At 41.1% G+C, this 14,362-nt stretch overlaps 1 protein-coding gene across 1 annotated transcript in view; it reads right to left on the bottom strand.

The window, feature by feature from the left end:
* The window catches only part of HIRA (histone cell cycle regulator), a 37,203-nt gene that overhangs the window by 1,215 nt on the left and 21,626 nt on the right, over positions 1–14,362 (bottom strand). Inside the window, exons 14-24 of the mRNA XM_075110131.1 lie at positions 13,858–14,052; positions 12,291–12,461; positions 10,578–10,782; positions 9,865–9,969; positions 8,928–9,076; positions 7,438–7,599; positions 6,670–6,728; positions 5,543–5,648; positions 3,628–3,750; positions 2,245–2,408; positions 206–294 (exon numbers count right to left, since the gene is read on the bottom strand). Coding sequence (XP_074966232.1) covers positions 206–294; positions 2,245–2,408; positions 3,628–3,750; positions 5,543–5,648; positions 6,670–6,728; positions 7,438–7,599; positions 8,928–9,076; positions 9,865–9,969; positions 10,578–10,782; positions 12,291–12,461; positions 13,858–14,052 — 1,528 coding nt within the window. The remainder of the gene's footprint in view (positions 1–205; positions 295–2,244; positions 2,409–3,627; positions 3,751–5,542; positions 5,649–6,669; positions 6,729–7,437; positions 7,600–8,927; positions 9,077–9,864; positions 9,970–10,577; positions 10,783–12,290; positions 12,462–13,857; positions 14,053–14,362) is intronic.

Genomic DNA, 14,362 nt, shown 5'->3' with positions numbered 1-14,362 from the left:
AGTTTTACATGAAATACATACGAGCGCCGTGGGAGGAAGCCTGCTTATGAGGTTAGAGCAGGGTACGGAAAGGGTTCCAGGGTCAGCAAAAATAACGTGTAATTGCTTTTTTGCCACTAAGTTTAATCATGTTTTATTGTCTATCCACGTTCTGTAATTCTCACGGGAAACTCTTCCTTGTTCTTAAACTATTATCAGGACTTACCATAACTGTTGATTCCCACTGACTTCCAGCTGAGTAATGGACTGGACCCAGTAAATCCTTGCATAATTCTCGCAAACGATATTCAAACCCTGAATATTATCAGAAAATAAAATCACATTCGTAAGCATTTCACTATATATAACCACTTCACAATGTAACTGGCAACGTTCAGGAAAGAGTTATGAGTATCTAGAATAAAATAAAGCCAAAAACATTGATTTCTGAAAAGGTATAATATTGTAACAGCAGATCTTTGGAAAGATAAAATGATTTGTAAAGGATTTAATTTAGCGTTCCGAAGTGTTTTAAGTTCTCAAAATGAAAAACACTACTAAAGATGATCTACATCTGAAGTAGTCACTCCCATTTATTTTAAGAGCTGCCCTGACCTCAGCCTCACTCCCCCACCCTCAAATATACCAGCTTTTAAAAAAAAACAAAATGGAAAAGATCGGAAAACTGACAGGCTTCAGCAGCCCGAGAACTACTACAAAAGAGGTCTCAAGGGTTGGAGAGGAACAAGAGGACAACCAGGGAAGGGGAAAAGTTGTGTGGTTGCACTAATGGCATTGCATGAACTTGGAAAAATGGAGTCAGTAGTAAAAAAAAAGTCAAATTAGACATCCTTCTGAAACATTAAAATATTACTGAACTAGAAGGGATCTCTCAAACCCTTAACAAAAGAGCTTAGGACAAAATTTAAATGGATCCAATTAACATGCACAAAAGTTTAAAAAAAGGTAAAAGAAAACCTTTAACAAAAGCACACAGAGTTCCCAGGGCAGCTTTATTCACCCAAAAAATCAGAGGGGGGGATTCCCTAACAAAGTCATCCGTTCAAGAGTAACTTGCTGATCAGGTTGAATATTTTCATTAAACGTTGAAACCATCATAGGAACAACGGGTCCATAACAGGATGTGCAACTTTCGACGTCGAGCAGACCCAGGTGCCTAGCGAAGCAGTACCGCGCGCGTGGCAAAGCAGCCTCTGCAGGGACGCCCGGCGCGTGCGTGCAAGGCAGCGACGCCGCGCAGCGCGAGGCGAGCCCTGCACATGCCAGAGACCTCCGGTGGTGAAGGCTTTTAGGAGTGTAACCGTCCCTAAGGTGAGCCGAGATGAGCACTTTAATTTCAGCTGGGGAAGGAAAGATGCGCATTTCATCGAGCTCTCTCGTTAAATAAAGTAGGGGTCAAAGGCAAGAAGTAATGAGCTCAATTTTAATTCTGCCGACAGCTATTAGTTGGCCTAACGCGAACCATTTTGCTTCCCTCTGTGCAAAATGATGAGGCATGGTGAGGAACAAGGCTGAATTAATACAATGGGACTAAATTTGGAATGCAGACAAGCAGAGATGCAACAGAGATCTTTAGAATCCAAGAAGCATAAAGTCAGTTGGTTAACCTTATTTAACATAACAGCATAGAGATATAGTGCATTCAGGTGTAAGACACAAGCAACCTTCCCTGTGGGTTTCTTTCCTCAAAGAATTTAACCTGCGGAGCTCGCCAGTACAGGCTGTTGAATTTGGGAATGTAAAAAGAAGTATCGGGTGCAAGTAACACAAACAAATTCTGTGCAGTTTTATGCGCTCTGGTACAAAGCGTCAGAGACCGCGCCGCTCTTCCATGTCACACCAGGCAGCCATTGCCAGTTGCCTGAGGAACGTTACGTATTTTACAAGGTGTTGCTGGTTCCTCTGAAGCATCTGTAGCTGCTGCCAGATAATACATATGCCTGACAAACCACCAGACTCTCTTAAAGTGCAATTTCTACTACTGAAGTCCACAGATGGCACTGTTTCCCCAGAGCACAACCCGTTCACGGTCCGTGTGTCAAAACAGGATTCCTCAGCAGCGAACGCTATAGGAATCAAATGCATGTCAGCAGTTTGTTTTGGTTTTAAGTAAACACGGAGTCCAGAAGCCAAGTGCTAAAAGGAGAGCGTTAAGTGCAATCGTACATAGAGCTGAGGTGAATAGAGCGTTTCTTAGAAATCCATGAGAGCTGCAAACAAGTAACACAGCATGGCAGGTCTCACCTTCATTAACTAGGTACCGTGCATAGATAAGGAGCCAGTGGCGATATTCGTGACTGGATTGTAACATAAGTGCTGCTGCTATCTGGTTCTCCAGGTACGCAAGCGTTGTTTCTTGCTGCACTAAGTGAGGCATGGAGAACAATCTTGCAGCTTGCCTTCCTGAACTACAAAACCAAAGAAAAATTAACATGCCAGCCATAAAATCAGATACCAGTTTAAGGAGTACATATCTTTGTAGTACAAGCTATTTTACGCTTATCTTTCAGAGGCACCCAGTGCTTCCAGAGTTCAAGCTTTGAATGACAAAGGCAGCACTTCACAGTAAACTGCCTTCCCCCCGCCCCCCACCGGACCATTTACAATATCGAGGTCCACGGAGGGTTTTCTGCCTCCTGTTCTTTTGCTCTTCCCTTCATCTGTCTTCTCTTTAAAAACACTTGATTTTCAGTGACCAAGTGCTCCTAAGTGCTTATAGGAAATTAAGATGACTGCCTTCACCTTTTTTTGCCCCTCACAGGTGAAAGTCATGAGACAAACACAAGATACAAAGTTACCCTAAAGCATTTCAAGGATTTCTTGCAAATAAATGTATTATCCTAAGAAGGCCAGTTTGAAGGAAAGTAACCAATTATTTCCTATTTGAAAAAAATGCTAATTTTTCAGCCTGATCTTTTCTCTCTCTTTTTAAGTGGTGTTTGTTTGGGTTTCAAACATATTCCCCAATTGATTCTCCTCCCCCTCACCAGAGAACAGCAATAAAATCGTACAACTCCATACAGTTTTTCTCACCAGAAAAATTAAACTCGTGTGTGAAGGACAGAAACAGCACAGAAATCTGCCTGGGAAATCTGATTCAAATCCAGGTGAGGATGGGCTATTAAATTACCTACAGGAGTCTGGTCTGGCTCACATGTTCCCTGGTGGTACTTTCAGATGTTAAAAATACACATTAGATGACTAATCACTCAACTTTCTCAAAGACTTCATTAAATAGATCCCTTGAGGACAAATGAACTACTCAAAATTTGCAGGCCTACTCCAAAGCTGGTAAACTAAAAATTAAAATGTAAAATGTAAGAAATTCAGTTTAGCTAATCAAAATACTTCAGGTGCAGACTTGTCAGATACTTTATCCATCCAGTAAAGAAGAGCCTTAAAATGATTAAAAGTTCAGAGCATGCTCTCCTGCCCCCCAAAACGATCTCAAAGTAACATTAAGGTACAAACTGTAAACGGGCAATGGTTTAAAAGAAATGCTCTATGAGCTACTGATAATTTTCTGTGCCATTAGCATCTGAAGAATTAACTCACTGATTCAAGCACATGAATAAATAATAGGAAGAAGACAAACATGCTGATCAAACGAAGCATTTCAGTGCGTACTTTGATGTGCGTCCCTGTATTACGGCTAAGGGCCCAGAACACAGCATGGCTTCTTGGGATGGTAAACTATTCCTGAAGTCTGCGCATTGTGCTAGAGAGTCCTGTTTGTCAGAAACAAGATTCCTGAAAAAAGGCAAAGAAAGAAAATCCAAGTTTGAGGAGAGCAGGCAGTGATATCAGGGGTCCAGCCCCATTCCGCCTCAAAGCCCGACTTGTATTTTCACAGATAACCAAAAAAATACCCCTGAGGTGCTCAGGAATTCCATGGACCCCAACTGTTCCCACTCCATGTCCAAATTCTGCTTGTCCTGTCCTGGGAACATCCCTCCCACTCCCAGAGTTCACAACATTAATTGTTTAATACAATTTAGCATTAGTTTTGAAGGAAATGAACTTTCTAATTGTGATTTTACATCTAATAAGAAGTTGTGCCCCAGAACAAAGACTGGAGCGAACACAGGTGATGACTTTCTCGTTAAGAACTTGATTTTACCTCATGTCAGGTCCCCCCACCCACCAGACAGGTCACAGATCACACACGCTGACCACCCTTCCCATACATTACAGCTGTTCCTTCGCAGGGAGGGAGCTGATGGTTACAGCTGGCATTTCCCCACCTAATCAAGGATATTGTTTTCACTGGTTTGAGATGCCGAGAGAATCAGCGGCTCAAAGCAACGCTAAGGTTAGACGCCCTGACAGCTCAGAGGTAAAATGGCACAAATATTTAAAATACCCTTTACTGCTTTATCCTGTTTAAATCTGTACGATGACTGAAGGGAGAGTTCTTTCATATATTTCCAAAACTGCGGTACAAGCTCAGAAATCACCGCAAGTTCAGAATTAGGGCCGAGGGCCTGGCCCCTGCTCCTTACTGACGGGGAAAACCTCTGCAAAATTTCTCAGTTTATCTGAGGTGTTTTTTCTTTTCCAAAGGATTCACATCAGGTAGTTGACTAGTAACAATTGTTCTAAGGAGGAATTAAAACAATAAGCCCTTTCATCAAGCATGCTCATTACCTAAGTACCACAATTATATTAAGGCTGCAACATAGTTTTCCTCTCAGAAAGACAAAGAATCTGTTTTGGAAAGACACGGCAAATAATTTAACCACAGAAATTTTTTTACAGAAATTTATGCCTTCACAGAAGTATGAGAATCATTGGGGAAAAGCCTCTCTGATACCCAGTGAGGCACAGACTCTTATGTAGCCTTTCCTTGTGTTAAGGACATCAGTCATAGTTCTTCCATGGGAATCCTCTGAGGTACAACAATTTCTTCCCTCCGACCCTACCTGACTTACTATCTTCATTAAACTTTCACACCTTGGAGACAAAGAGCTCTCTTCAAACCGGACTGGTCATCAGACAAAAAAAAATATTAAGGAGTGATGGGGACTGACAAAGTCAGGCATGTACACGTTCAGGATCACAGTGCATGGGTCTGATTTTCTCTGGAAACCAGGCGAAATAATTTTAACATGTCTAAACTCCCAGCAAAACCCTGGAAATTTTGTTGGCAAATTTTCCAGAACTGCTTTCTTTTATGTAAAAAAGAGAATTGTAAGGCTAGATTATCTTTAAACATTGCTGGCTCCTTGACAGATTCAACTGGTGTGCATCAGCAAACATATACATAGGTGTTTGTTAATAAAAAACGAGTATGCACCGTGTAGGAAATAGTGATAAAGTAAGCTGTAGTTTAACTTTTTTGTTTTTAAAATTTATTTTACACATAACAAATCATAAGAATATAACAGAGTAAAACCTGGACATATAACAGTGAACCGAAGCAAAACTAAGCCTGGCGCATGATCCTACTCGGACTAACCTTCAAAATGTGGAGTGAAACAGTAAATCAGAATACATGTGAGTTCAGCTAAGCTGTAAAAGCAGGAGGTGATATATAACTTACCACGTAGAAAGAGAAGGATTAAAACAGTATGCCTTTCCGTCGGACATGCTCATTACAGGTATACCATGCTGAGTCAGCAAGATCTGAGAGACAGTTGCATCGCTTCCTACAAGTCAAATCAGACCAAGGTATTTCTTTTGGAGTCTTACATAACATTTGTAATGGTAAAAAATGCTGCCCACCATTCACCGTAAGCCATAGCAAGCAACAGAAGAAGGTTCAGTAGATGTTATTCTCAAGCACTGATGGGAAGGGCGAGACACAAGGTAGCGATGGTAGGCACCAGGCTCAGTGCACTAGCATTAAAACCACTCTTTCGCAAAAATCAGTCCCGATGCTGCACTTTATACAGAACATAGGCTTAACTGGAAACGCTCTCCATACCTGGGGCAATCTTCAGCAATTCTGCCAGGTCTTCTGTAACCCAAGAAGCCTTTATCTTTCCTTTTGCCACTAAGTTAAAATTCTAAAACCCAGCATACTTACAAAAGCGTGCTTTCTAAGAACGTAGTGTAAGTGGGATAGCTGGAGCCTCCCATTTCCCAGCATATCCCGTGCCCAGGGTTTGTGCGTGTAACTTCTAATGAAGGCATTTATAAGCTGCTAGTACAACTCCTTCCCTGGGTAGTTTTGTAGTGCTGTACGGATTAAAGCTAACACAGAAGCCACTATGCTCCGAGACGCTGCTGTTTTGAGAATTTGTTTTGTGCCAGACATTGGCAAGGATAGAAACCGAAGACTTTGAAATAACGGATTTGAGACGATCAGCTGGTTTTGATCATTAAGATAATACACGTGCAAAGTGCACACAGAGAAATTGCTGTAACAGCAGATTTACATATAATATTTGGTTTGTGGTCTTCACAACACTGAATCTTCACATTCAGAAGCAGGCCAGAATATAACAGGCTACCGAACCTCGCACAAGTCTGTTAACCGCTGATATTCTCATCTCAGTTATCTCTACTGCATTTCAACATTGCCCATGACTTCCCTTTATTACCCAATAACGAAGTAAAATTTTTGTTTAGGCTTTTCAGGTTTCGTAAAATTTCCCCGTAGTCATAAATGGCACTGAACAGTACAGCTGGGCTCAAAGGTTGTGAACAAATGGCCCTTTTTATTACCTGAAAATATTGTTTGCAAAGACTCATCTCTAACAATGGCTGTCTGCTTGTGAACATCCCTGAAAAAGACAAAAGGACAAGTCTGCAGGTTAAAAACAACTGAAAGCTCCAAAATCGTTTAACAAATGCACTGCAATATTCATGACAAAGTGGGGTTTTGGGGAAGTTTGGTTTTTTTTTTTTTATTTTGACATCTTCATTGCTTCGACACAATGATTCTGGCAAACTCAGATCCCTTCTGGCAAGACAGAAGTCAACAGCAGAGAACAACTTTTATGGCTCTTCATCAGGAAACCTCATCGCAGCTGAGCAAACACTAAGGCTCCAAATAACTCCTTTAGGAGCCCTGACTTGTACGAGTCATCAGGTTTAATTCAACAACTGCGAAGAAGTACTGCAGTTTTTATCCTGCTGTCTTGAAGATGGCTAGAGTACTTCTAACTCTGAAACTCATGTACTTTATTGGGCTCTCCCCACCCAATCCATTCCATATGCATGACAAGTCTATCCTAGGGGGGCTGTTTAAGGTAGTAACTTCTAGCTGATCGTCTGCCTTCTTTCTAGGATCAAACTCAACATTATGGACCATTCTAGAGCAGAAAAGAAACAGGATTCAAGTCCTGACCAATTAACTCTTCAAATTATATCCAAACATGGAATTGCGTTCAGACCTGATGCGGTTTAAGCCTGCAATGGATCGACGCAGTTGAGCAGCGTTACCTATGGAGATCAGCCCAGCCAGCTGCTGCAGCCTGACGAGGTACTTACCAAACAGAGAGCGTAGCAGCAGTGGTGAGAGCCATGATGTAAGAACCGGTGCAATGTAGGGTGGAAATGGGTGTATTCAATATTATAGGGGGAAGAAGGCGACGACCACAAGCTGAAAATACTGACAGTGTTCGTTTCTCACAGGCTACGCTTACAATCTCACTGGGAAAAAAAAGGGGGGGGGATTGAGAGATCAAAAGGAAACATTTACATTTTGTCAGATGCAAAAACCCAGGCTGATTTCTTAATTTATCATACAACTTGGGCTAATTCCCCAAAAGGTAACTATTACACCTTTTTAAAAAAGTCCTGGGTACCAAAGGAGAAGCCCAAGAAGCGCACGGCTTATCGATAGGTGTGTTGGTGCCTCCTTAATGTGGTTATGACTGTGATGGTCTAAGGAGGTGGGCAGAAGGTTTGCAGGCCGAACCAGTAGCCTTTGTTAGACCAAGCAGCGCTGTTGGAAGCAGCAGTAAAGCTCTGGGAATACAAGAGCTCTCCTTCAGGTCTGAATTTGTATTTAGCCTCAAAATCCATTGCTGCTTTTTCACACCGGGACAAGGCATTATATGTCTGCAAGCTTATCCAACTTTTTCAACTAAGCATATCTGTGTAATAAAAGCTATTACAACTAACTACAAATATTAAGAATGTAAGGTTGTTACTGGAGAATCAGCATAAAAACCCAGTTAAAATATTTCCAAAAAATTGTGGCAAATACTGAGTCTCATGGCTCAGGCTTCAGAAACATACTTTCAGTTTAAACTAAGCGAAGCTGAGAAAAGTGAAGAGAAAAAGTATCAAGACTAAGGAAAAGACTTTGACGTCACAAAACATCCTTTTTCAAATTCTTCATTCTTTAGTAGTTAGCACTTAGTGCTAACACTTTAGTGACAACTGTCAATTACCATGACTTAGTCCATTTTAATGAAAAAATTTAAAGGAGAAATGTAAATACACAGGAAAATAGTTGTACCTGGCTAATGAGAACTTGTGATGCTTTAAGACTGTGTAGAGCTAATACTCAGAGTGAAACTGGTCTTTAGACTAAGAGCAGTCCATGCTTTTATTCACAAAAGATTTATTAAGAAAGATTGTGTAAGAATTACAATGGGGGGTGTGTGTGAGATACAGCCAGCAAATAGCAGTAGTCAACAGAAATAAGTCAGAATCCCTACAAAAATCTCCACAGGATAAAAGTTTAAGAGCATCAGTGTGTTAGACCAGGTTAGCTGGAAGACAAATAGGAGATCTCCAGCCAAACACAAAGAATCACAGAAGTCCCTGACAGAAGTGATCCACAGTTAGTGAATTTTTCTGAACAAGTAGAAAAAAATCCTTTTAGAGCCTTTGCTTATTTGTAAATACGTGGGTTTAGGCGTAATTAATGTTCTGTAAAGTGTACTTTCGTACCCCTAAAAATGTTCTCTGGCCTTCAGGACTACTTATCTGCTGCAGGCTCCCACTTGCGCCAGAATGCTCTCTCTTACCAGCTTCCCGCTGCGGTGAGAATTCGACTGGTGAGGACCGTCTCCCATTCCTTTCCTTCTCGATTACACTTTAACCTGCTCAACTTTGAACCTCCCACTGTGGTCATTTCATTCTCCACTTCAAGGTACATCGATGGATCTGAACTTACCTGAAAAACAAAAAGTAAAATACTTTTGGAAGAGGAAAAGAACCACTCAAAACCAGCAGCAACTACTATTAGATCCAAAACAATGCTGACTTTAAGAAAGGATTTAAGTATGGCGCTCTCTGTTTAGGATGGCTTCAAAATACACCGTAGCACTTCAAAAGCAGACGACCTCTGAATATCAGACTTGGCCAGAACACAAATAATTTCTCTGTAGCATAAGAATGAAGAAAGGTTGTGCTAGTCTGTGCTTCCTAATAAAGGGCACCACATCACGTCTATATGTGCCTGCTCTCCCTACAATCCTGCGATTAGAACCAAACTACCAGAGCCTCAACACGCAGAAAAACTATTTCATAAACACCTAAGGTGATGCTACCTGCCAGTTTCTTCAGGTGTGGAGCATCTCCCGAGAGCTCAGGGAAAACGCTTTGTGTTGCCCTTCAGCAGCGCACCACCAACACGACCATACCAGCAATGCAGCAGTCACACCCGTCGGAGCCTCGTATCTTTATGACACACTTCGGTTAACCAGGAGGAGGGACTGACAAACCAAAGGTATCACTGTCTGAAGGTTAGCACGTTCAGAAGTGCCCTATTTTTAGCTGATTTGCCATATGTTTTTCCCACATAGACATATTCTTAGAAGCTGAAGTATACCATCTTGCTTGCTTGAACAAATACACGTATTCAAATGTTAATTTATCGAAGGATCCTGAATAATCTAAGAATATTTTTTTAAAAGCAGGATTTTTAAGTTCTAAGCTTTCCCCCCCCTATAGTCCACTTACTTGCAAAGTAAATGATTTCTGTGGGATTGGGGTTGGCAGCTTAAGTGCTAATGCTGGTGCAGAGATGCAAGCAGCATCCTTCTCAGAGGCCAGCGTAGCTGGGGACTGGAAAAAAAGAAATTGCAAAACTGGTTATATTTTTCTATTTAAAAAGTTCAAACCAAAGGTATTCCATAAGACAGACTGAATTTTAAGGAGAAAAAAACTACCTTTTTTAAAAAATTCCAAATAAAGCCAATCGCAAATATTAATCTTTTTCAGATTTTTTGTATGAATATATTTTTTTTAATATTGTGTCTAAGAATTAAAAAACCAAAACAAATTAGATGTGACTTTTTTATAGACCGCCCCACCCTTCAGCTGTAACTAATTAATGGAAATTCTGGTATATTGCATGGAAAAGCTGAGCTCTGAAGACTGAAAACAGAGGGATCTGTATGCCCTAAAAGGGTGGAAATTCTAATGCAAGTTACTACTCCACAGTTCCTAGGAAAGTCATCACCATGGATGGACATATTTGGAACGCCATGAACATCTGCTTTTTATAATCTTAAATATTAAAAAGAATAAGTTTAAAGGCAAGGAAGAGGGATGGCTAAAAATTCTGAGGGACTTGCACCACTCCTATTTCCCTGACTTGATGGAACAAGCCAACACGGGACTGATATTATTAAATGAACACTGAAAGCTACAATGAATCTCATTTATTTCACCTGAACAGTTAAAGTTACTGGTACAAGTCTGGAGTCTTTTCGAGGCCTCCCTTTTTTCTTCTTTTCCACCGTTTCTCCCTCAAGTTCCAGTTTCCGTTTGGGTGCGCTGAGTGGTTTGGCAGCTGGAATCTTCTCCTCACTGTCACTGCTGCTCTCCAGAATATCCTTGGGCTTGTTGTCTTTAATTAAATTCTGATCCTTTAGTCTGAGTAAAAAAAAAAAAAAAAAATTTCACATTTTATATAAGCTGATTCCAGAAGCTGCCGCATATCCTAAGCACTGCATTCTTCTAGGTAAGAAGATACGTTCTTAGCCTTGTTGAGTATATTTCAATATGCACAAGGGCAAAAGGGGGAAGCTGAAGAGGTATTGCAGGTCCTCCGCGGAAGCACAACACGCAATACGCACGTAAGCTGATCAGACATAGCCTCTGCTTTAAAAAAATTAATTAAACCAGCAGTTAGCGACTGGATAAACTGTACGTAACTTTACTTTAGCATTCCGCTCCGACTACAATCAGATCTCCTTCCCTGGGTTGATAATACAAATAATTCAGCACTCTAAGACGCAAGAGCAGTTCATCTTCTCCCCTCCAGCGGACACTGTGCTTTCTGCTTACTCACACAGAACTTTGGTTGTCATTCTGTTGTCTATCCCCAAAAGTTCTGGCTACTGTCAGTGAGGTGCATATCTGCAAACCACACAATGACCTCACCGCTCCATTTTCCGTCTCAGGAGTACAATATAACTAAAGGCAACAAAGGACGGGTCCCTGTGAACTACCTTGTTAACCGTTATATGCTAATATAGGTCATTTAATTGCACTCTTCCCGTTCCCGCCGATAGCTGGTTACCGACTCACAACAAGGTTTTGCCGCTTATTCCGTAACCGTTCCACTTCCGAGAAATATCCTGTGGAATCCACACCTTTTTCCTTTGGCATCTGAATTATGCCAAGCAATACGCTTCCATCCATACTTTACCGACACACAAGAAGCAATTATGATAGTAATTTAATACATCTTTCTTCCTCATCATATGGTTAAACCCTTTGATATAAAAATATGGAGCTATTTAGTAAAACCACATTTTACTGACAATAAGTCGGGGAACTACATACCTCCTTCTCAAGACCGCTATCACGTGCTTTGGTGAAGCAGGAATACTTACACCATTACACACCATGTCACAAAACCAAAGGCTTTCTTTTTTTTTTTTTTTAAATCACGTGAATCCAGAGCCAAAACCCCTTAACATCAAAGCCTCTACACTCTGCATGCCTTCAGGGCACAAAACCAATATACATCTGCAGCTCTTATGATGCTAGGCCCTCTGCAGACACGTACGGGAATTTATCTGGAAGTACATCTCGCTCTTGCACAGAGACACAGGCTGGTTTTGTTGGTCCTCTAAGGAGCAGAGATGCGTGCAGCCGCACGTGGAGGCACACACTCACGCCCTCTTGTAACAGCGGGTTTAACTCACAGTATGTTGAAGAGTCTGCTCGATCCCAAATGCCAGGGACAAACTCACAAAGGGATACCACCCGCGAAGACCTGACCTATTCACAGCCGTCTCCCTCCTTCCAATTGTGGAGGAGACCCAAGACAATTTCTAGAGCGCCAGCACCACAACATCCCCGCCGCAGAGAATCAGCGTTTTAACACTCTACATTACTCTCTTTTCTTTTTTTTGCCCCAGGCTACCTCTTACCTGTCCACAACAGTCTGATTTGTATTTGTTACAACAGCAGTCCCTGAGGTGGCTTTGGATCGTTCTGTAAATCTAGAATCAAATGCTTTCATAGGTTCAATCTTGGATGGAGTTGTCAACACAGAGGAAGACGATGCAGGAGGAGCAGTCGAGGCAGAGGTAGCGTTTACACTGTCAGTAAGAGGGACAGGAAAACAAGGATTGAAAGAAATTTAGTATTGGTGAGATGCATGTCTCATACCAACTGGCTGGCATTTGTTACACTGGCCAGAAACCATACTGAAAACCTTTCACACAAGCACATACGTGAATTATGACATGCTTTTTCCCTTTCCATCAGTATCTTGCAAGCTTTGCCTGCTCTCTAAAGCTGTTTATGATACATCTCAGAGCTAAGAGCTTTGTGTGGCCACATAGATATATCTAGATTAAAAAGACCCTAATTCATTCATTATGTATTTTTAATTCAGGAATGAAATGATATTTTCAGCTGGTACTTACGCAGCCAAAGGCGAAGGATGACTATTTCAAACGATGACCGGGGTTCCCGGTTTTATCCCTTGTTCAGGTTACCAAACACATGGCATTACAAGATTTTATTCCACTGTATCAATCAAACAATTTGGGCTGGAACAATTCAGCAGCCAGGTTTTGATTTTGTTATTGAACCCTAACTAATTATTAGGCCTTTCCAAGCATAACTCTAAGGCAAAGGAATGGGTTTTCCCCACAATAAAGCATTCCAGGGATCTGTTATTTGAACAGCTGTTTACTTTAAAGATTCTTCAATTCATTCAGAGAATGAATGAATGAATGAATGAATGAATGAATGAAAGAAAAAACGGCTCTAAGATAACTGATGTTTGTACTAAAAGCTGTTAGAGGTCCAATTTCCAAAGAAAAGGAGACTTAATAGTTTCATGTGTCAATCATTTTTTTAATCCATGGACAATTTTGACTGAATTTCATGGAGCGGTAGAGGTTCCAAGGACATTGTGCTCTGAACTAAACGCACATGAGAAGAAACCAAGTCAGTGTTACCACCGAGGGAAGAGCAAGTAAAATTTAGTTGTTCATAACGAATTTGAAAGCACACCGGCCATCAGCACATGTGCATCGGCAAGCCAACGTCACTGTGCTCCGACGGGGCTGTGACACAGGGAAGAAGTACTGCCGTGTCTGAAGAGAGACCTACAGGATGGGACAGAATCTGATGGAAAACAGGCTTCGTTACTTCCGCTGCTGGAACGCCTTCTACTATTCACTCACAGCGACCCAGCAATCTATAAGCCAGTCAGTTTGTCAGAGCATTAGCAATCAACCGTGTACCTCATTGCACTGAGGTTTGTTTCCACAACTATGCATATGGTATGGATTTATTCATTACTGATTTATCGCTATTTAAAGTAACCAAATACTAATAAAATCTTGATGTTTTCAGGACTGTTAGATTATTGAAGTTTTGAGGTAAGGAAATCACTTCAATAACTGCTTCATTACAGAACTGTAAACGAGAATTAAAAGCTAAACAGTCACGTAAGTGAGAAACAAAACTGCAAATACTGACCCATCTTTATTGGCTGCATCATCTGTTGGTTTTATACTGGCTGCTGTTGGCTCTGCAGAAGGCTTTGAAGTATTAAGGGAATTTGCTGCGTTAGAGTCTAAGGACATGAGCTGCTGATTACTTTGAGAAGACATCATTGAGCCAGAGAGAGATCCAGATATTGGGATGCTATTGAAAAATGCTGTAGAAAAATCCCTAAGCAAAAAGACAAAACACAAATATTTCTCAAAAACACTTTCAAAATAATTGAAAAATAATAATTTTAACTATTTAATCCATTCTTCCCTTTTGCACATGTGGCTACTCAAATAGAACCTCAATAAACCACCAACAGCTAACTTTGCAAAGCCGTTTCTCACACACAGAGGACACTAAAGCCAGTGTCAATGGAGACACGAACCTGCAATACACCAGGGTATTGTTCGCTCATCTGTAACGGTAGGTAATGAGAACTAGCCTTATCTATCAGAGGTGAGATCTCAGAGCTAAGAGAACGTAGGTCGAA

Source organism: Phalacrocorax aristotelis, chromosome 15, assembly GCF_949628215.1.
Source record: "Phalacrocorax aristotelis chromosome 15, bGulAri2.1, whole genome shotgun sequence".
Classification (NCBI taxonomy): domain Eukaryota; kingdom Metazoa; phylum Chordata; class Aves; order Suliformes; family Phalacrocoracidae; genus Phalacrocorax; species Phalacrocorax aristotelis.
The sequence above is the reverse complement of the archived record's forward strand: the minus strand, read 5'-3'. Positions and strand labels throughout refer to the sequence as shown.